This window comes from Garra rufa, chromosome 1 (assembly GCF_049309525.1).
Source record: "Garra rufa chromosome 1, GarRuf1.0, whole genome shotgun sequence".
Classification (NCBI taxonomy): domain Eukaryota; kingdom Metazoa; phylum Chordata; class Actinopteri; order Cypriniformes; family Cyprinidae; genus Garra; species Garra rufa.
This window is the reverse complement of record NC_133361.1, coordinates 107,732,358-107,755,962: the sequence shown is the minus strand read 5'-3', so window position 1 is coordinate 107,755,962 and position 23,605 is coordinate 107,732,358. Positions and strand designations below refer to the sequence as shown.

General features: G+C 38.2%; 1 protein-coding gene and 6 non-coding genes across 7 annotated transcripts in view; 2 read left to right on the top strand and 5 right to left on the bottom strand.

Moving 5' to 3' along the window:
• Positions 1-2,752: 2,752 nt before the first annotated feature.
• The window catches only part of LOC141323667 (uncharacterized), an 81,077-nt gene continuing 60,224 nt past the window's right edge, over positions 2,753-23,605 (bottom strand). Inside the window, exon 3 of the mRNA XM_073833491.1 lies at positions 2,753-3,719. Coding sequence (XP_073689592.1) covers positions 2,753-3,719 — 967 coding nt within the window. The remainder of the gene's footprint in view (positions 3,720-23,605) is intronic.
• On the top strand, positions 20,629-20,700 carry trnae-cuc (transfer RNA glutamic acid (anticodon CUC)). The gene has a single exon. It is a non-coding gene; the product is annotated as a tRNA-Glu (tRNA).
• Positions 20,807-20,890, bottom strand: trnay-aua (transfer RNA tyrosine (anticodon AUA)). The gene is given in 2 exon segments: positions 20,807-20,842; positions 20,854-20,890. It is a non-coding gene; the product is annotated as a tRNA-Tyr (tRNA).
• Positions 21,962-22,033, bottom strand: trnae-uuc (transfer RNA glutamic acid (anticodon UUC)). Its single transcript has one exon. It is a non-coding gene; the product is annotated as a tRNA-Glu (tRNA).
• Positions 22,369-22,441, bottom strand: trnar-acg (transfer RNA arginine (anticodon ACG)). The gene has a single exon. It is a non-coding gene; the product is annotated as a tRNA-Arg (tRNA).
• On the top strand, positions 22,557-22,628 carry trnae-cuc (transfer RNA glutamic acid (anticodon CUC)). Its single transcript has one exon. It is a non-coding gene; the product is annotated as a tRNA-Glu (tRNA).
• Positions 22,735-22,818, bottom strand: trnay-aua (transfer RNA tyrosine (anticodon AUA)). The gene is given in 2 exon segments: positions 22,735-22,770; positions 22,782-22,818. It is a non-coding gene; the product is annotated as a tRNA-Tyr (tRNA).

Genomic DNA, 23,605 nt, shown 5'->3' with positions numbered 1-23,605 from the left:
ACAGCAACGGTAAGTTTATTGACAGAATGGTAAGTAATATGTAGCAGGTTTTGAGGTGAGTATTCTTATCTGAGAAGTTCACAAGCAGATCCTACGGAATCGATGGAGAAACACAGAGTTGAGGGCAGTCATGGAGATCAGCGATAGCGAAGGTTGTGATCTGTAGACCAGATGCTAGCTGAATGAACAGTCCAGGTATTTATAGGGGTGTGGTAAGTGGAATCAGGTGATATCAATAGTCAGGTGATTGTGAACGTGTGTGTGTGTGTGTGTGTGTGTGTCCGGCTGTGGTAGAACTCTGACAGGTATACGCAGGTATATGGTGTATACCTACTTCTTAATAAGGCTGCTTTGCGTATACCCACTTTTTAAATCCCCTCTGATGCGCATTATTCTGTAGTGTCCTGCATTAGCCAAAATCATGGCACTCCACCACATCCAGTCATGTGTGAATAAATGTAAGTATTCATTAAAAACATCCAGTAAAGACAGTGATGATGCAGTCAGGACCGTGGCTCCGGCTTGCTTTGAAATGTATTTGATAATTGCGCCTAATGCTCCTGCGCCGCACGCCAGTCATTTGAATCAGTACATAATAATGAAAACAATACCTTGAAATTTTTTAAAAACAATGAACCCCTGTAAACATTTCAGCCCAAGGATCCAGTAAACAAATGCGTTCAAGTAGAAAGTTCAAAACGAAATTCACAAATGAAGCGTATACCCACTTCTCCAGTTACCACTACACTGATTTGCATTTTGCCAGGCATGTGATAATGTGATAATGTTTGTTTTCCTTACGGCCATATGTGTACATGTAAATTAACTGCGCGAACAACTGTACTTTTTGCAACATGAAAACATTTTTGACATCCTGGAATGGAGTGGGCAAGACTGACAGTAGATTATCGGAGGCAGTGTGAACAGGAGCGCTGTAAGGCACAGTCAGGATGATTCAAAGGACCCGGCGATAAAGGTGAAGTCTCAGAGCAATCACGATTTCTGACTTTATATAAATGCTTTAATGTGAGTTTTTATAATTAGGTTTAATTGTTTTATGTATGTGTTTTCTGAAACAAAACCTAGAAATACAATCGGAATTGTAGTGTGTAACACAATTGTTCTGCGCTGGAATACCTGTTACCAGGTGCCAGAAGATGATCGACTACAAATCTACAAGATTTGTTCAGTTTATACAGTAAATGTTTGACTTTATAAAGTAAAATGCAGACACTACTATTTTTGAACAGTTAAATATTTATTTTTCTTCATTTTCAGTTAAGTAATAAAAAATGTGATACATTTTCATGGTTTGATTTATAATAGAATTTGCATGACTTTTTCTAAACTGGCCTCCTTTTCCACCATGGCCTCCTGAACTGTCCGCTCTGCCATGGCTTTCCGAACTTACTGATCAACAATGGCTCCCTGAACTGTCTGTACAGCTATTGTCCCCCGAGCTCCCTGATCCACCATGGCTCTCCAAGCTCCTTGATTCGCCCTGGAAGCTTCTATGTCTCCCTCAGTTTCCAGCCTCCAGGGGGCCAATCCCCCTCCCTGGTAGATTGTTATGGTGCGAGACGCGCCTTCCAGGAGGGGGGAGTTATGTCACGTTTATAGACTGATTTTGCCTTGTTTTTCCCGTCTTTGTTTCTGTTTGGTCATGTTTAGTTTTTTATTTCCTGCTGCACCTGAGTTTAATTATCCTGTGTATATAAGTTCTGCTTGTCCCTTCCTTTTTGACCGGTGTTGGATGTATGTTCCCCTCCTTACCTGTCTAGATTACCATTTGTGGATTTTATTTAAAAAACTTTAGTTTAATTCTAAACACTATGAAGTTTAAAGTGATATAAGACTAAAAAAGGCTTAAAGTACTGTTTATAAATTTTAAAGTGATGAGTTGTAAAATGGCTGGTAGGTAACAGAAAATAGATTTAATGGGTTGATGAGAAGCTATTTGTGCATGGATAGAGGCGGGGTATGAAAATGTGTTATTGCTGAATACATCTATTTAATCATTAAAAAAAAATACTATCTTTAATATTTAATTAACAAGAAAATGAATGAAGGCCCACTGCTTAGGATTGTTTATTGTAGCAAATATATATGAATGTAAACAGTACGTATATCTACTCTACATACAGGCCACTGGAAGCACAACAAAGAATGAACTGCAGATTTAAAAAAGACCTGCACAAAACTAGAATATTTCCATGCTTCTCCTGATTAAGTCCATAAACATATTACAACATTAAATTGAGATTAACCAAACAATACACTAAAATACACTTAAAATCAATGGGAACAAGTCATTTTGTTCAGTTTATTGTTGCTTTTCCCAGGAAGGTAAAAGTTTGACTAATATTTTGATTAAAAGAAATCAACACACGGAATTCAGTGACATTACTCTTCATAGTCACAATTTGAGGGAATCTACTGTAATCACTCAATATTTGAAACTACAATAAAGCAAATGGTCTGGTATGGCCACAGAAGTACAAAAACAAAAAGGTGAAGGATGCATGCAGGTGATCAGATGTAGCCCACATTCAGCTCCAGTGAGAACAGCCTTGATTTCACACAGCTTTTTTCTCAGTACACTCTTGAACAAAGAACACAGATAAAGTCTTACATTTGCATGATTGTTCTGTAAATGTGATGAAAAACAATGTTTTAGTACTTTGACTACAATTGAATGTATTTCAAAATGAATGAGCAGATGATTCTAGAAATTGCTTCTTTTTCTAAACCTCTAAACCTCTGCTTCTTTTTCTAAACCTTCTTGCATTGAAGAAAACGGCAGTTTCTTTCCAGAATGAGTTTGCGAATGACGTTTAATGCTGCTTAGACATGTGAAACTCTTCTCACACTGAACACACTTGTACGGTTTCTCTCCAGTGTGAACTCTCATGTGAATCTTAAGGTTTACTTTAACATTGAAACTCTTTCCACACTGTTCACAGGTGTAAGGTTTCTCTCCAGTGTGAATGCCCAAGTGAACCCTGAGGTTTCCTTCTCTTGAACAACTCTTTCCACAGTGATGACACATGAAAGGCTTTTCTCCCACGTGAGTTACTACATGAGTCTTAAGATGTTCCCTCTCTGTGAAACTCTTTTTGCACTGATGACATTTAAAACTCTTCTTTCTTGAGTGAACCTTCATGTGATTAATAAGGTTTGCGCAGTGTCTGAAACTCTTCCCACATTGATCACATTTAAATGGACTCTCTCCAGTGTGACATCTTATGTGAGCCTTGAGGTTTCCTTTATACGTGAAACTCTTTCCACACTGAGGGCAGATGAAGGGCTTCTCTCCAGTATGAATTCTCATGTGGATATTAAGTTGACTTTTCAGAGTAAAACTCTTTCCACATTGATCACATTGGAATGGATTCTCTCCAGTGTGATATCTTAGGTGAGTCTTAAGTTTTCTATTACATGTGAAACTCTTCCCACACTGTTGGCAGATGAAAGGCTTCTCTCCAGTGTGAACTCTCATGTGGACAATAAGATTTTTTTTCTGCGTAAAACTCTTTTCACACTGAGGGCAGTCAAAAGGCTTCTCTCCAGTGTGAGTTTTCATGTGGACATCAAGGTATTTTTTCTTTGTAAAACTCTTTCCACACTGAGGGCATATTAACGGCTTCTTTTCAATGTGAACTTTCATGTGAGTCTTAAGATCTCCATTTCGTGAGAAACTCTTCCCACACTGTTGGCAGCTGTAAGGTCTCTCTCCAGTCTGAATTCTCATGTTAGAATTAAGATTTGTACTTTGTGTTTTTATATTTTTTTCTGGTGAGGAAGTTTTTTTATTCTGTGAGCAACTAATTGATTTTTCTTCAGTTTTGAAATCATGTTTCTCATTTTGATCTTTCTCTTCTGTTTCATTGAGTTCTTGACTCTCCTCTTTCAGTGCCATCAGGTCTGAGGTGAAATAAGAAAAATGTAAGTTAACAGCAGTTTAATGGCACAAAGCAACATCAAAACATTTAGACTTGTGCTGTCAATTAATTAAAAACTAACTATTTGACAATAAACAATTTCACATTGAATCTCCAAATTAATGTGGAAAAACAAAGATTGAACATTTATAGTCATAATTAAAAAACGTTATTTGTAACATATATATTGTTGTGCTTTTATCACAACTACCATATAATTATAAAAAAAACACCAGATCCTCTAAAAAAAATGCAAAATCTGCCATGTTTATCTTCACGCTAGAGAATTTAAAAGCAGCATTCAAGTAAGAAATATTTTCTAATCAAACCCACAAAAGAAAGAAAGTAATTTCATATTTAAAATACAAAATATGAGTAACTATTCAATTAGCAACCTGCACTGCTAGTCAGGACTCCCAGGAGGAAATCAGAAAGCCAAGCATTATGGAAATACAAATACAAAATCATGTAACATCATAGTCCAATGGAATTGCAACTAAACTTGTCTCTCCGATCAACTTTAAGACACAATCTAATCTTGAAAAAGCATCTTGAAGTAAGCCATTTTCTTTCTTTGAAAACAGTGCTGTCATCACTGTTTTTGTTGTTAATTTACAACATATAGTATGTTTAAGCAACTCTTAAAGAAGAAGAGTGCTGTTTTCCTGAATATTAGCACGATTGCAAATGTGATGCTGACTTTATTCAATTCAAAAGACTGAGACTTCTTGAGAAAAAGTGGCATAACAGGTCCTCTTTAACTCCGATCACAGCACAGATATTGAGCTTATTAAAGTTGCATTAATATTGTAGTGCTATTGGATCTCTCAGAAACCAAAACTTTTCCTTAAAGCAACACTACGTAACTTTTCCCTCAACGCTCCCTCTACAGGTTGGAAGCGGAATTGTCCATTACTGCTGTCGTAAACTATTAAGCCTACCGTTGCGTCACATTCACGTTGTTTGGAGGCTATCCAGGACCGGCTTTGGAAATAACGATGTCCAGTTACAAGGCAGAGTGTGTTGTATGACTTTATGAAAGTATGAAAACCTTTTGTGAAGCCTGCCGTAAAGCAAGTCGAATTTGTAATCTCATTTGAACTACAAAACCGCGACCCGTCGACCCAAACGTACATAGTGCTGTTATGGCTGATAGAGGGTCGCAAAGCGAATACGAAAGTGCTGTTTCACCCTGTTATGAGTTGATGAACCACTGACATGAGTTCGGAAACATTATTTCAAGGTAAAAACAACTCTTTAGTGTTGACAATTCCGCTTCCAACCTGTAGAGGGAGCGTTAAGGGTAGGGCTGGGTATCGAGTTCGATACTTTTTAAGCACCGACTGAATTGTCTCGATACTATCGAGTATCAAAAAAATCATTTTCTTTCGGTACCAAATTTCGATACCCAAGGATATAATCTTGTCAATGTCAGTGAGCTAGAAAACGTGCGGTATCTTTAACGTGCCCGGATCAAATGCTGGTGATTAGCTGCGGCGAGGCTGCCTTGAAAATCAATAGTTTATGGCGGTTACGCCCACTCGCCCAGAGCTTGTCAAATGTGAGGCTGTAATGTACACTATACTTTAAAGCATAGCATAAATTTAACGCAAACGATGTATAAGCGGTCAAAAGTATTGCTACATTATGCCAATATTGACGGCAACAGCATGCGATGCAATATTTGTAAAAAGGTTATGCGTCCAAGACTGGCAACACGTCAAATATGAGAAAACACCAGACACATTCTGGCGCCTCAGTCTCAATATAGTCTCAGTATAGGTACAACGCGACATACATTCACATCAAACGATAACTCAGCGGCAGAGCTGCACTCATACAGGGGCGTAATTTTCACTGGGGACACGCTTTTCAAAATCCTGTGTGTGTCCTCCCACTTTCAAAAGGTTTTGTTAAAGTAATCTCTTGTATTGTAGAATGCACGCTCATCACCGCCGAGTTTCGCGGGATCGTTGAAACGAAACCAAAAGTAACGCGTACACGCATTTAGAGAACGACTCCCCAATGCGCGCAAATTAGGCTACATAAAATATTGAAGCTGTTATTAGTATGTTGGCTAATAAATTGTGTAGTTGTCTATTAATAGCTCTGTATCATGCTTGAAGATTCGGTCTCTGTTTGCACTTTGAATTTTGAAAGAGTATAGCCTATTTTGATTATAGCTGTATTTATTGTCTACACGACTAAAGGCGCGGTCACACTAGACTTTGAGCATGCGAAATTCCTTCGGATGCTGCTGCAACGGTCGTGATATTACGTCATGCTCGGCTGCGTCTTTTTAAAAGTTAAATTCAGCACATGATACTAATAATACATTTTAAATGTAAAAACATACAATCTACTACATTTTACCGCAGTGCTGCAGTTTAAAATGTTTATATGTGAGGTTATTTTCATTCAGCTAGAGGTCATGCTGTGACGTGTCGATCTCCTGTTGGTCCCACAGAGTCATGTGACGCGAATTCGTTGGTCAGAGTTCACCAAGCTTGAACTTTCAAACGCAGCGAAATGCGAAAATGTTTCGCACGAGCTTGCGTTTCCGGTCTAACTCATTCGCATGCGTATGAATGGAAGTCAATGGAACGAAAAGTGCAGTGTGACCGCACCTTAAGAAAGAACTGTCATTTATTTTTTGTTATTTATAATATATTTTGTCATTTATTTAGATTTTAATCTAAATGCAGTGGTTTTGCCTCTAATTTAAATGGCTGTACCTAAATAATAAACATATTGTTCATGTACTCATATTATCATTCATTCTTGTCCCTTGCTTAAGGTGTAAACTAAATATATTAAAAAGGCTTTCAGAATCAGCCCATTTGCTTGTAAAACATTGGCAAACAAAATCGACCATGAAGAATCAATATCGGTGCTACATGCTAATTTTTCTGAAGAAGAACTGTTGAGTAATTTCAGGTGATCTTAAAAGGTTAGTTCACCAAAAGATGAAAATTCTGTCATTAATAACTCACCCTAATGTTGTTCCAAACCCATGAGACCTTTGTTTATCTTCAGAACACAAATGAAGATCATTTGGATTTAATCAAAGAGCTTTCTGATCCTCATATATTTACTGGATATGCATTTTCAATGCCCAGAAAGGAACCAAAAACATAGTCAAAATAAGTCAATGTGAATACTTCTGTGTGCAAAGTAAACAAAATTAACTTTATTCAAAGATTTATCCATGGGAGGATCAGAAAGCTCTTGGATTAAATCCAAAATATCTTCATTTGTAGATAATGACAGAATTCAAATTTTTGGGTGAACTAAACCTTTAAGCAGCAGTGAGCCACACAAATACTTAAATCTGATTGAGTTAAAACTGTTTGAACTTTATTATAAAAACATTCACTGATATATTGTGTTAACTACACTTTGTTCATTTTGTGCTTTTGTTCCTTTGTTTATTGGTCTTAGAGATAAGCCTGATGTGAAAGTGTCACAAACATCCTGAAAAGTAATCTTGTTAAAATACATTTCTTAAAATAAAATTATAGAAAAAAAGTATTGTTCGGAACCGGTATCGAATTCAGGGTATCGGTATCGAACATTTTGGAATGATACCCAGCCCTATCCGCACGTGTACGGAAGATGATAAGCATTAACGATGTTCCGTACAGGCTTACGATGGTGTTCCGTACAGTGTGCGCATCTTGATTTCAATGACAAAAATGAACATTTAACGGATCAACAGTGTGCCATTTATTTGTTTTTACTGAAGAAAACAACATTTAAATTAATAAGGAAGGTGAGTACCCTTTTATTTGTTTAAAAGTCAAGTTATTTGCTACTTAAATAAGCTAGATGACCACGCGAGCTAGGCCTGATCGTGTCGCAATATTATGGCATATGGGTTAAGAACCATGTGAAACGTTAGTAAATAGCATTAAGTTAACATACCATGTGTTTCTGAAGATAAACAAGGACAAACAATTTGAACTGATTTAAAATATTTAATGATTAACCAATTTGAAAACTTTAACACACATAAAGGAACAGGATACAGGTGTGTGTGTGTGTGTGTGTGTGTTTGTTTACAACTATTTACATTAAACACAAAACTGAGAATAGTATAACTGCAAATAACATTGATTTTCAGTGTGCACTATGTACATTTGTGTGTGTGTGTGTGTGTGTGTGTGTGTGTGTCCCCACAAGGATAGGAATACCAGTAGATTTTGACCTTGTGGAGACATTTCTCAGGTGAGTGTTTTATGTTGACAGACAACATTTATGGCACAGCCAGTCGGTGTCTGGCACTTCCTCCACTTCTGCACACACCAAGTGGAACCACAATTGGCACAGATCACACTGGAGCCATTCATCAATGGCCTCATCTTCTGAGCCAGGTGGGACCACTCTACGGCAGACAGCACAGTGTTCTCCATCTCCCGTCTGAGAAGGAGGTGCCTGCCTCTTTTGACGTTTGGCCTCCTGGGCTTGCCTCTTTTCCTCCTTCTTTTTTGCCATCTCTTCCTTGCACTTTCTTTTGTTTTCTTCCTTCTCTTTTCCTTCAGTTTCTTTTTCTACCAGTAGGTTGAAATACTCGTCGCTGGTGATGACACGGGCTGGCAATGCGACGCCTCACCTTTTCTTTCCACTCCAGGGCTGGACTCATGAGGACATTAGGCAGACTCTCGGGTATTACGCCTGCTGCCACCAGGTAATTTTTGGGAGCCACCCGGTTACAGGTGGGACAAGGTGTTTGAGTTGTGCTTAATCTGTCATCAGGTTGAGTGCTGGACGTGAAGGTGAGAGTGGCGTGAGCACTGGATGGTGTGGGTGAATGAGTGATGGATGTTGTGGTGGCAGAGCTGGTTGGTGTGGCAGATGGTGTGGCAGGAGCGATGGATGGTGTGTCTGACGGAGTGGTGGGATGCTGGATGGTGTGGCATAATTTCCATCTGCAGATGGAAGCACTCTTTCCACCTAATAAAATAAAATGTATGTAAAACTCATTAACACACTTGGAAAGAAATGTAAGTAACTTAGAGGATGAATTGTCAAAATACCTGGGTTGTGTCCACAGCAGCCCTGGAGAGAGGAAAGATGCCAGCCTTGCGAAACCCAGCCTTAATGTTTTGGGCTGTGACTGCAGTGGGGTAGACATGTTTGAGGAGTGGTGACCCATCCTGGAAGCCATAGTGGAGAAAGCAGTCTTCAGTGGGTTGAAGACTGCAATGTCGAGGGGCTGCAGAATATGTGTTGTGTGGGAAGGTAGGCAGTGAATTTCAATTTGGTTTTCCCTGCAGAACATGATTAGGTCTTTTGAAATGTGTGTCTCGTGTTGGTCCATGATTAAAATTAGTGGTCTCTCCTCAGGAGCATATTTAATGAAATGGCTGAGCCATTTTAAAAAGAGCTCCGAGTCCATGTAACCCTTATCCTTGACACCATAGGGGGCGCTGAGGGTTGGTTAGGGTGAGGGTTGTGGACATAGGATGAGGGTTGTGGACATATTTATTTTTTTATAGTCCTGGAGAGTAGTGTGGGGAATGCTGTATTTTTTTGCAGTTGCCCTTAAACTTGCCCCTGCCTTCACTTCCTCAACTGCCTCATTTGATTTCTCCTTTGAATATTGTTTTTTCTTTCCTGATATCTTTCTTTTCCTTTTGCTTTACTGACTTTCCTTTAAATTAACATTATTTGTGTCAATTGTGTGAAATTGTTTTTCAAATTGTTATATTATGAATTATGAAATTGTATGTCTTATATGAACTCTTATTAAATAACTTTTCTGAATAACCTATCATTGCTTCTGACTTTATGATAAATTAAATAACTGAAAAGTTGCCAATAAAATAATGTTACGTTACAATTCAGTTTTATTTCATGTTTAATTTGTTAAAGAATGACAATTTAAAATGTTAAAACATTAAATTCATGTAACATTAAATTAATGCCAACTTTTTTCTTTTTAAATTAACATGAATGCTAACTGGCAAACCGCGTCTGCTGACTGTCTCAGACGGAGAGTTGCGCCAAGTGGTCATCGCCCACATTTGACGTTTAAATATTCCCATTTCAAAGCATTAACAATTTGTGATAACTTAAAATTCATTTTATAAAGACTGTAATACGGTGAGATCCATAAATTTAACGGAAATGCACATTTTTGCTGCTCTAGTTGTCTCCCCTCCCAAGTGCCAGTTTCACGTTTAGCTAGACCGGCATCCATTTTCAAGCGCAGTGGGTGGACCTAACAAACTTACCGAAATCTCTCTGGAACAAATGGTGGGAGTGTCTCTGTCGTGATCGGGGGTGAAAGAGGGAGAAATGAAGATGACACAGATATATAGTTTATGTATGACCCGGAAGTATTTATTCAGCGATCGGCAGTAAAAGGTAATCTGTACGGAACATCGTTTGTGCACGGAACATGGATAGTCTACATTAGCTGCTGTGCTAATCAGCAGATACAATCAAACGCGAGTTCAACAACTCACCAATATCACCCAATTGTTGGTTTAGGAGACAGACCAGATAAATGTTATTATTTCATCATTTTTGGTGTCTTTGAAATCAAATTTGAACAAGTTAAACACCGTTAATCACTCGCTACTTTTCCGCTTCCACCGTTATTTTCAAATGATGCACGCTGCAGTTGCAGGCGCGCTACATTCGGATTTCTTAAAGGGGGCCGCATCAGGACTATACCGTATATAGATGTTCGTGTTTCTGTGAAGTCACATGTAATACATTTGAACTCATTTGAACATTATGAAATATCATATTTATTATCTTTGCCTTACTTTAATATTATGAATTTCAATAAATACATATTATTTGTTTACATTTGTGTATATTCATATAGGCTGTAATTGTGTGTGTTAAATGCAATATAATATACATAACTATGTTTTCGGGGTGAATAAAGACCTTACATGATGAGCCATTATGTTTTTATTAACTTAGAATTATCAGTTTATATCTACACACACCGTGGGTCTCCTCACATGGAAGCGCCGTTATGTTTCTACAGTAGCCCTAAACGGACAAACTGCTCTACAGATCGCGTTTTCAGCACTGTTGATCTAGAGAAAAAAAAAACTGACACAATGATAAACAAGTAAAGTAATCTACACAATAACAACGTTTTATTGAATTATCAAGTAAATATAATTCCCTAATTTACGTTTTAAAATAAACTTCATTATTCTTTGCTGTCTAAAACGACGGCATCTTAAACCTGTGTTGGCCACTGTAGCTTCAGTAAAGGGAGGATTGAGCGGTGGACGGAGTCGTTGGTTGCAATTCAACCTCACCGCTAGATGCCGCAAAAAATCTACACACTGCACCTTTAAGTTACCTCAGTCAGGCATCGTATGGCTGTCACACTCCAACCATGCATGCATCCTGCAGCAGCGTGTTAGAATAATATTGCTTTGTTTTTGTTTTTTATTGAATAATGGTTTTCATTACCAGTATAATATGCATTGAAATATAAATTAAAAATTAAAATAAAAAAATATGTAATTTCATGTACTCTTGGGGGCCCCAAGCAGCCGCTTAGTTTGCTTATGCCTTGGGCTTATGCCTCTGTGTGGAGGTTTTTCAAACAGTTTGAAATTCAGGGTTTTCACTTCATATCATTCAGATCAGAAGTAACTAGTAACTAGCAACTTGTGTACTTTTTCCATTGGATGCTCTTTTACTCTTACTCAAGTAACTATTAAGTCTCTGGCGTGGTGTGGTGTATTGTGTTGTGTTTGGTGGGGGTGTGACACAGTCATTGACAAAAGAGGTGTAAGCTTCTATTCTCTCCAGTCAAATGAACAGTAATGGTTTATAGGAAACCCACCCTTCAGATAGTTGAAATAGTTGAATTAATCCCTGTTTACAACTGCTATAAACATATATAGTTGATGTATTTGTTAAAAAGCAAACACATAAGCAAATAAAATAATAAAGAGCATGCATTTCCTTAAAATTATGACTCATAATTATAAACTCACAGAACTGAAGCTAAACGACCCTTGTGTTGAAACTTTTTATAAACTGATCATGATTTTAGTGCTGTTACTAAAATGTTTAGATTTTAGTGTGTGTTTAATAGTTATAATGGGGACTAAAACTTGCTGGAGCAAACATATCAAAATAGGGGAACAATTTTAAATATGAATATGTTAGCCTTACATTTATCTATAAACTACCTGTCTCTCATTGTCCCTATCTTTGGTCTTCACAGCTGTCCTTGTGTTATCTTCTCTGTGTTTTTTTCTCTGCATCAGTTTCCATCTACCCACAAGGTATGTAATCAATCAGTGTTTGCCAGTTTGTGGATTATGTATTATTATCTGTATAATTGTATCTGTCTCACACAAAATTATACATTTTGTTGTTAATTTTTATTAATCTCTTGCTAATCTAATTAAGATTGTATATGATTAGCTGGATTTGGGATAACCAACAAGTTTTGATCTTGATCTTTATTTATTTTTTATGTTTGGCTTAACACTTTGGTAATTCTTCACTGTAAAAAACAACCTATAGAATCTACTCAATAAAATGGGGTAAACTGATGTAACAATTTGCACTGTTTGTTTGGGTAGATTCTATCCTATATATCTGAGTAAAGAATACCTGAATTGATTAGCTAAGACAAACAAAAAAAAGTAGGTAAAGTCTACACAGCAAAAAGCCCAGTATTAAATGAACTCTCCCAATAGTTTGAGTCCATACTCAAGAGTATTAAAATGAACACTGAAGCAGTGTTGTCAAAGCTAATCAGGTAATTAAGTGATTCATTGAGTGGTGATTGAAAATGATTGAAGACACCACAATTTTTATGTCACCATTATAGTGGTCTGTGTTAGCATTAGTTGGGCTCTTGACCTGTAGGTTTTTAGCATTAAGTTTTGTTTAGCTGTTTAGTTAAACTAGCCAGACAAGCTAAAGAGCAAAACTCATGCAGTGGTGATAATGCTGCTTTAAAATAAGCTTAATTTGAGCCACTGAAAGCGTTTAGAGTGTAGTCTTTTAGTTCTATATCCTTTATTTATTATAACTGCTTTGGGATTTCACAGCAGCTAAAAATAATAAAGCCTTTTTTATTTTATTTTTTTGATTGGCCTTTTTACAAGCTCCTCTGATCAAAAACTTCTAAAAGTTGCCCTTTTAGGCACACACAGACATCAGGAATCAGCATATGAATCTCAACAATGGTGACAAACAGCATATTCAGAAACAGATAAACTCTAAACATCACGGAAATCATCAGCTCATAATTTATTCATGCCGCAATGCATGATGGGAGACACGGATGAGTTTTGATTGGCTACAACATACATTTTTGATGGTCACCATGGTTGTGATTCTCATGCTGATTGGTGATGTCTGTGTGTCTATATCTAAAAGTTGTGTATACTTTTTTGTTAAAATAAGCTTCAATAACACCTGTCTGATTAATCCAGTGTAATTAATAAAAAAAAATATAACTCAGTTATTCAGGTCACTACATTATGACTTTGTCAAAGCATGTTCAACACCATATAATCTAACTTCTTCTGGATTGTCTGACCGTTATAACTCAATTATAACACCCAAACAAAACGTAATGTTAAGAAGTTATTGGTAAAGAGCTAAATTAATGCTAACACTGACCACTATAATGGTGACTTACAAAATTAGATTTTCTCCTTTTGGTGATTCTGCTTTTTAACATCAGGTCTTTAATAATGGTCAATAATCACTCAATGAATCACTTAATTACCTCAAAAACTCTAACATTGCTTCAGTGTTCATTTTAATACTCTTGAGTATGGACTCAAACTATTGGGAGAGTTCATTTAATACTGGGCTTTTTGCTGTGTAGACTTTACCTACTTTTTTTGTTTGTCTTAGCTAATCAATTCAGGTATTCTTTACTCAGATATATAGGATAGAATCTACCCAAACAAACAGTGCAAATTGTTACATCAGTTTACCCCATTTTATTGAGTAGATTCTATAGGTTGTTTTTTACAGTGTACCATTCTTACTGTGTCTGACAATGTGCACAAAAAAAATAAATAAATAAACAGAATGTTAGTGTCTTGTTGTTGACTTTTGACTTGTGACTTTGCTGCATAAAAACCCAGAAAAAAATAGTAAATATCTCTGCAAAACAGAAAAAATCACCAGACAGTGATCAGGCTAAGAAAATCTACACTGTAAAAAACAACCTATAGAATCTACTCAATAAAATGGGGTAAACTGATGTAACAATTTGCACTCAGTTTGTTTGGGTAGATTCTATCCTATATATCTGAGTAAAGAATACCTGAATTTAAGAATCTACTCAATAAAATGGGGTAAACTGATGTAACAATTTGCACTCAGTTTGTTTGGGTAGATTCTATCCTATATATCTGAGTAAAGAATACCTGAATTTAAGAATCTACTCAATAAAATGGGGTAAACTCAGGAAACAATTTACACAGTTTGTTTGGGTAGATTCTATCCTATATATCTGAGTAAAGAATACCTGAATTTATCAGCTAAGAAAAACAAAAAAAAAAAGTAGGTAAAGTCTACACAGCAAAAAGCGCAGTATTAAATGAACTCTCCCGGGAGTTTATTTGAGTCCATACTCAGAGTGTTAAAATCAACTCTGAAGCAGTGTCAAAGCTAATCAGGTAATTAAGTGATTCATTGAGTGGTGATTGAAAATGATTGAAGACACCACAATTTTTATGTCACCATTATAGTGGTCTGTGTTAGCATTAGTTGGGCTCTTGACCTGTAGCTTTTTAGCATTAAGTTTTGTTTAGCTGTTTAGTTAAACTAGCCAGACTGAAAGCGTTTAGAGTGTAGTCTTTTAGTTCTATATCCTTTATTTATTATAACTGCTTTGGGATTTCACAGCAGCTAAAAATAATAAAGCCTATTTTATTTTTTTGATTGGCCTTTTTACAAGCTCCTCTGATCAAAAACTTCTAAGAGTTGCCCTTTTAGGCACACACAGACATCAGGAATCAGCATATGAATCTCAACAATGGTGACAAACAGCATATTCAGAAACAGATCAACTCTAAATATCACGGAAATCATCAGCTCATAATTTATTCATGCCGCAATGCATGATGGGAGACACGGATGAGTTTTGATTGGCTACAACATACATTTTTGATGGTCACCATGGTTGTGATTCTCATGCTGATTGGTGATGTCTGTGTGTCTATATCTAAAAAATGTGTATACTTTTTTGTTAAAATAAGCTTCAATAACACCTGTCTGATTAATCCAGTGTAATTAATACATAAAATATAACTCAGTTATTCAGGTCACTACATTATGACTTTGTCAAAGCATGTTCAACACCATATAATCTAACTTCTTCTGGATTGTCTGACCGCTATAACTCAATTATAACACCCAGACAAAACGTAATGTTAAGAAGTTATTGGTAAAGAGCTAAACTAATGCTAACACTGACCACTATAATGGTGACTTACAAAATTAGATTTTCTCCTTTTGGTGATTCTGCTTTTTAACATCAGGTCTTTAATAATGGTCAATAATCACTCAATGAATAACTTAATTACCTCAATAACTCTAACACTGCTTCAGTGTTCATTTTAATACTCTTGAGTATGGACTCAAACTATTGGGAGAGTTCATTTAATACTGGGCTTTTTGCTGTGTCGACTTTACCTACTTTTTTTTGTTTGTCTTAGCTAATCAATTCAGGTATTCTTTACTCAGATATATAGGATAGAATCTACCCAAACAAACAGTGCAAATTGTTACATCAGTTTACCCCATTTTATTGAGTAGATTCTATAGGTTGTTTTTTACAGTGTACAGAAATCATTCTAATATACTGATTTGCTGCTCTGTTATGATTATTGGTGCTCAAACATTATCCATGGTTCTTCTTATTAATATTGAACACATTTTTTCCCCTTTAATTTTCAATTTTTGTGGAAACACGATACTTTTTTTTTAGAATTATTTGATGAATAGAAAGTTAAAAAAATAACAGCATTCATTTGAAATAAAATATTTTTTAAGAATAATTGTATTTTCACTTTTGATCAAGTTATTTTGTCCTTGGGAATATATACTACTTTCTATTAATCAAATAATTCTGAAAAATAAAATGTATCATGATTTCCACAAAATTGTGAAGCAAAAACATATGTGTGTGTATATATTGATCATTAGAAATGTTGCAAATCAGCATTTTGGTGTGACTTTACTAAGGACTGGCATAATGATGCTATAATTCAAATTGAATCACATAATACAATCACATATAATATAAGTTATATTTTAAAATGCATTCACACAAAAATTATCATAAATTGAAATTATATATTATATTATACTATACTAAATATATTAAATATTATATAATATAGACTATTCAAAAACATTAAACAATCTTAATGATCCCAAACTTTGACCGGTTATATGTTTTAAATTAAGTGCCATTGAATTTGACAATGCAATGATGATAGTCTTGGATATGTGAGAAAATCTTTATAATTTAAACTGCATCCCTTCTAACCTTACTTAAATCAGCATATTCATGATATCTTCCCCTTAAATTGTTTTCTGCTGATTCATTCAAGAATCAATCAAGTGTCTGTCTTTATGAATGTATCAATGATTCATCGACTCAAAAATTATTTAACTAAAAAAAAACAAAAAACGCTGATTTATTCTGTAACAAAACACTAATTATTACTTGTTAATTGAATGACAAATCTGCAATCGTGGTAATGTTCTGAAAACAGCACTCCCTTTTGGTCCGTTCACGTTGCTTAACTAGGCTACATCATATGTAATTTTCTTGACTTTAATACTTTTAATGCCCCACGGAAACCCTGTCTGATCATCAGCCCTACACTAAAATGGAAACATACCTGGAGTTGACTCAGGCCCCTCTGCTGAGGTCTCCTTCACTAGGAACATCAGTTCTGCTGGAAGAGCCACAGGTGTCTTCCCCTTTAGGCCTGGAGAGGCTGGAGCTACACAAACATAAATAGACCAATTATTATATTTATGCAACCAAAATTAACTCAACATTTGATTACATGATCTAGATTACAGTGTTTTTACCATCAGCTAGTGATGCCTTCAATCCAGCACTTGTATCAGGAGTTGGTTTGGATAGTGCAGCAGATGGAACTATAACATACAAAACCATCAGTCATTTCAGAGCTTACAATATATGCTAGTAATAGTATAGTGTTGGTGTTAGTAGGAACTAAAACAGCCATATGTTTCCTTCTCCTGCCTGTCATAGATTTAAAATGCTTACATTTACACACTGTGTACCTTGAGACCATCTTACAGTTTTTTTTCAGTCGCTAACAAGCGTTTGTCCAAACAGTTGTCACATTTTCAAAACTCTAAACACAATTAGCACAGCATCGGCCTTTTGTGATACAGTACCTTAGATACAGTATAAAAACCTGTATCCTGTAAAAAAGTATGAATTACAGTTTTTCAATCACTAACAAGCGCTTACCCATACTTCAGATACTTTTTCTAAACTCTTAACACAGACTCACATCTACAAAACATAATTGGCCAAAGGGATAATTTTCGTCTCAAAAATACATGCTCCTCTCACTGCATCTCTCACTGCATCTGCTCCTCTCACTGCATCTCTCACTGCTCCTGCATCTCTCACTGCATCTCTCACTGCTCCTGCATCTCTCACTGCATCTCTCACTGCTCCTGCATCTCTCACTGCATCTGCTCCTCTCACTGCATCTCTCACTGCTCCTGCATTTCTCACTGCATCTCTCACTGCATCTCTCACTGCATCTCTCACTGCATCTCTCACTGCATCTCTCACTGCTCCTGCATCTCTCACTGCATCTCTCACTGCATCTCTCACAGCATCTCTCACTGCTCCTGCATCTCTCACTGCATCTGCTCCTCTCACTGCATCTCTCACTGCTCCTGCATTTCTCACTGCATCTCTCACTGCATCTCTCACTGCATCTCTCACTGCATCTCTCACTGCATCTCTCACTGCTCCTGCATCTCTCACTGCATCTCTCACTGCTCCTCTCACTGCATCTCTCACTGCATCTCTCACTGCATCTCTCACAGCATCTCTCACTGCATCTCTCACTGCATCTCTCACAGCATCTCTCACTGCATCTCTCACTGCATCTCTCACTGCTCCTCTCACTGCATCTCTCACTGCTCCTGCATCTCTCACTGCATCTCTCACTGCTCCTGCTCCTCTCACTGCATCTCTCACTGGAATCAGCTGTGGTTGGCCCAATTTACCCAACATAAATCAGATGTGTGTCAATTATTCCATTGTTTGTTTATTATCAGCTGAGATATGTTTTTGATATTGATATTGATATTGTTTTTGAACCGATATCATTTCAGAAGCAGAGGTTTTTATACTGTATCTAAGGTTTGGAATATTGTTGGATGTTGCTATTGTAGGATGTTGTGTGTTAACATTAGTAAATACTACAAAAACAATCCATAATTTTGTTGGTAGGTATAGCTTGTCTGTTAAGAAAATGTAAGCATTGTGGAAATGTGTTCACTGACTCCATATTGGGTGAAAACGACATGAAATGTGTGAATGGTATGGCCACAAAAGACCGATGCTGTGTTTAGAGTTTTGAAAATGTGTTGAAAAAAAAACTGTTTGGACAAATGCTTCTGGATGTACTATACATTCAATATATGATTACCACATAAGATATGTCTCAACTCACAAACAAATGAATCATGTTCATTCATGTATTTCATTCACTTTCTATTGCATTGAATTATCATCATTTCCTGAAATGTGGCATGTGAAATGATCATGCTTAACATACTAAACATACAGTACTTTGTATTTCTTTTATATGTTTGTTGTTTATGTGATTTACAATATTTGATGTACTATAAACTATAAAGCAAAACAAGTCAAATTATTTTATTAAGCACCGCAAGTGGAATTTATTTGATTTCAGATCTGTTTCCTGACATTCCAATTCCAAATCCAATTCCATTCCAGGAAGTGAACTGGAATTTACCATTCATTCTCAATTCAATTCATGAATGGCCCCAATCCTGTTTGGAAACATGTGGCCTAACCCTGAAGATCGCAGAGATTGGATACATTAATTCTGTGCTTTTTTTAGTTCGTTTTAGCTATATAAGTAAAACTTAATTAAATCCCACAGACATGCCAAACCAATGTACTACCCTAAACACTACTCACTAGTCTGAGCAGGAGGAGCAATCTGACTCAGTGAACAAGCTTGCATTCAAGTGTTAATACCCAATGAAACATGAATGCAGAACAAAAATGCATACTTACCCTCATTGTAGTTGGTATCAATTCATCATGGCACGAATTCATAGTCCTTAGGACAGTTGGAATGATGCACATTCTCCCTGGGAAGAACAGCACTTTTTTCTGCATCTTGATCTACCATGAAAGAAAAACTGAATTTTAGGTTTATTTGTCAAAACCAATCAAACTCTTTGCACTGTTATGTTATAACATATATGCCCTTTACGTTGCGCAAGGCATATATATATGCACACACATACGGTCTGAGATAAAGTTATCAAATCAACTGTAAACATCTATAAATATTATTCCCTGTCATGCACAAGACTAGTTTTCTTTTTCAGAATATTCCTTTTATTATTAGTAGTGTATATAAAAATAATTAAGGAATATTCTGTCTTGTGCATGACAGGGAATACTATTTAGATATTTTTATAGATGGTTTGGTAGCTTCATCTCAAAAGGTTATGTTGTTTAATCATGGATGTGTATTATTTCACACATTGAAAGTTGTAAAATTATTATAAAGCCCATACATTTGTTTCTAAAATTAGGCTATTAAGCCTTGTGCAACGTAAAGGACATATATTAAAGTCTACCTTATCTAATTTGCACAAAGGATTTACAGCAGTAAGCTACCTTAGACAGTGCAATGTGTATCTGCGAGTTATCAACACATTACTACTGAAATCTATGCCATACATAGCTTATTTAACATCACCGAATGAAAACCATTCACATAAACGTAAAAAAAAAACATTCATTCATTATTTAGCTCGTATTTACCACAAGCCAAACAAGTGATGTCATGGTAACTAAACGGATAGTTTAACCGAATGACATAAGTACTGTACACATGAACGATCATGTTCATTCATAACTTTGTGTGCAAATCAACCTTTGATGATATAATAGTAAACAAAAGCAGACAGCGTAAAGTTTAGTGACGACCAATGGAGCGAAGCAGGCGTTTTCGCTCAACAACTAATTGGATATCATTATTAACGGCACCAAAAACGTAAGCTATAAGGTAATAAATATAAATAAAGTAGCTTACCTTTGATAGATGTGCTGAATAAAATGAACGAGGCAGATCTTCACTGAGTGTATTTCACGCTCCGAGTTGGTATGAAAATGGCGACTTCAAACTTCCCGGGGAGGCGAAACACGGAAGAGCGCCACTAGAGCGTCAGTGGACAAAAGAATATTGCATCCGTAGTGGTTTAGCACTACCATTGAGAATGAATGGGAAACGGTTTAGGGCCGTTTAGCTAAACTATTCACGGCTGCCGCCCACCGTCTGGGGGACCTCGTGCTTGCGCCCGACTTGTTGGTTTTCGATGTGACAGAAGCCTGTATTGCTGTCTGCTTGTTCTCATGGTATTAGCAGGCCAGCGTTTGATATGCTCTTCCCTGGTGGTCTAGTGGTTAGGATTCGGCGCTCTCACCGCCGCGGCCCGGGTTCGATTCCCGGTCAGGGAAAGCGCTTTTGCCTCCCCCCCCAACGGCAGACTGTGAAATCAAGCTCTGTTGGCCGCTTTCAGAAGGCCAAACCCCCCCCAAAAAGGTGGGCACGTGAAAAACGAACTCCTTCGAGCCGGAGTCGAACCAGCGACCTAAGGATTGCCGACGCCTCTATAGTCCTCCGCTCTACCAGCTGAGCTATCGAAGGCACGGCTCGGTGGGGTCACAACCTCGGCCTATTATGTTTCTGCAGCTCGACTACTGACCAAAAAATGGCTTTCGATGCAGGAAGACGTGCGGCCCGTTTTGAAGAGGCAAGCAAAGAGGACCCCGCCTTCCAATACCGGGAGTCGAACCCGGGCCGCCTGGGTGAAATCCAGGAATCCTGACTGGTAGCAAAAAGGAGCCAGCCATCCCTTACCGGGAGTCAAACCAAGGCCGCCTGGGTGAAAACCAGGAATCCTGACCGCTAGACCATATGGGAACTGGTCAGTGGAAGCCTTGTCCGTGTAAAAAAAAAAGATTTTAAACTGCATTACGCAAAAATTTGGATTTGGCGGCGATCACACTGAACGCGCTTTTGCAGTTGGAGGCGCTTCTTTTGAATGGTTTTCTGTTGGCAGTGAGCGTTCTGCGCGCTGTTTATGCGCCCCGGCGCCTCACGTTTGTGCAGGAGCGCTCTGAGCGCCTGAAGTTGAAAAAAAAAATCAACACTGAGCGGAAAAATGCCCAACGTCATTCGCGTTCTTTTCCATTGTCCAATCGAATGAATGGAGAGGCGGGTCTTCTGTTGTGGTGACGAAAGTTTACCGTTGCTTAAAAAGTCCAGAGACTGCAAGAAATGGAGGAGAAACCTTTGGTGTCTATCGTGGGTAACCCGGAGCTGTATTATTTATGTTTCTGTTAATATGACAGTTTACTTAACGGCAAAAACTAAGATTTTAGAGCACTTGCGTTATAATCCTTTGATTTGACTGACAGGACAGCTGTTTTGTCGTTGCTTAAAACTAAAATAGGCATTTGGTGTTTTTATTTAAACCTAAATAAGTTCGTCTACCAGCTGAGCTATCGAAGGCACGGGTCTGTGGGGTCCCAACCTCGGCCTATTATGTTTCTGCAGCTCGACTGCTGGACAAAAAATGGCTTTCGACGCAAAAAGACGTGTGGCCCGTTTTGAAGAGGCAAGCAAAGAGGAGCCCGCCTTCCAATTCCGGGAGTCGAACCCTGGTCGCCTGGGTGAAAACCAGGAATCCTGACTGGTAGCAAAAAGGAGCCCGCCTTCCCATACCGGGAGTCGAACCCGGGCCGCCTGGGTGAAAACCAGGAATCCTGACCGCTAGACCATATGGGAACTGGTCAGTGGAAGCCTTGTCCGGGTAAATTTTTTTTTCCAAAAATACTCACGCCACGCATTCGAAAAAACAAGCGTGGTCTTGCATTGTAACCGTTATTTCAAGGAAAAACACCCTATTGCCGATCTGTCAAGGTTCAGAAAAGAAAAAAGCATGAGATTAACGATGAAACTGAGACACGCTTTTAACCGGGTAAATTGCTGATTATTGGCTAGTTCGGATTTCATTTCGTGTCCAACTTTTCCTCAAAGCCCGGGTGGCACGTAGGAATAGGGCAACAATTCGGCAAGCCCGTGACATCAAAACCATACTGCATTACGCAAAAAGAAGAGAGCGAGCCAGCCAGGAGTCGAACCTAGAATCTTCTGATCCGTAGTCAGACGCGTTATCCATTGCGCCACTGGCCCACCGTCTGGGGGATCTCGTGCTTGCGCCCGACTTGTTGGTTTTCGATGTGACAGAAGCCTGTATTGCTGTCTGCTTGTTCTCATGGTATTAGCAGGCCAGCGTTTGATATGCTCTTCCCTGGTGGTCTAGTGGTTAGGATTCGGCGCTCTCACCGCCGCGGCCCGGGTTCGATTCCCGGTCAGGGAAAGCGCTTTTGCCTCCCCCCCCAACGGCAGACTGTGAAATCAAGCTCTGTTGGCCGCTTTCAGAAGGCCAAACCCCCCCCAAAAAGGTGGGCACGTGAAAAACGAACTCCTTCGAGCCGGAGTCGAACCAGCGACCTAAGGATTGCCGACGCCTCTATAGTCCTCCGCTCTACCAGCTGAGCTATCGAAGGCACGGGTCGGTGGGGTCACAACCTCGGCCTATTATGTTTCTGCAGCTCGACTACTGACCAAAAAATGGCTTTCGATGCAGGAAGACGTGCGGCCCGTTTTGAAGAGGCAAGCAAAGAGGACCCCGCCTTCCAATACCGGGAGTCGAACCCGGGCCGCCTGGGTGAAATCCAGGAATCCTGACTGGTAGCAAAAAGGAGCCAGCCATCCCTTACCGGGAGTCAAACCAAGGCCGCCTGGGTGAAAACCAGGAATCCTGACCGCTAGACCATATGGGAACTGGTCAGTGGAAGCCTTGTCCGTGTAAAAAAAAAAGATTTTAAACTGCATTACGCAAAAATTTGGATTTGGCGGCGATCACACTGAACGCGCTTTTGCAGTTGGAGGCGCTTCTTTTGAATGGTTTTCTGTTGGCAGTGAGCGTTCTGCGCGCTGTTTATGCGCCCCGGCGCCTCACGTTTGTGCAGGAGCGCTCTGAGCGCCTGAAGTTGAAAAAAAAAATCAACACTGAGCGGAAAAATGCCCAACGTCATTCGCGTTCTTTTCCATTGTCCAATCGAATGAATGGAGAGGCGGGTCTTCTGTTGTGGTGACGAAAGTTTACCGTTGCTTAAAAAGTCCAGAGACTGCAAGAAATGGAGGAGAAACCTTTGGTGTCTATCGTGGGTAACCCGGAGCTGTATTATTTATGTTTCTGTTAATATGACAGTTTACTTAACGGCAAAAACTAAGATTTTAGAGCACTTGCGTTATAATCCTTTGATTTGACTGACAGGACAGCTGTTTTGT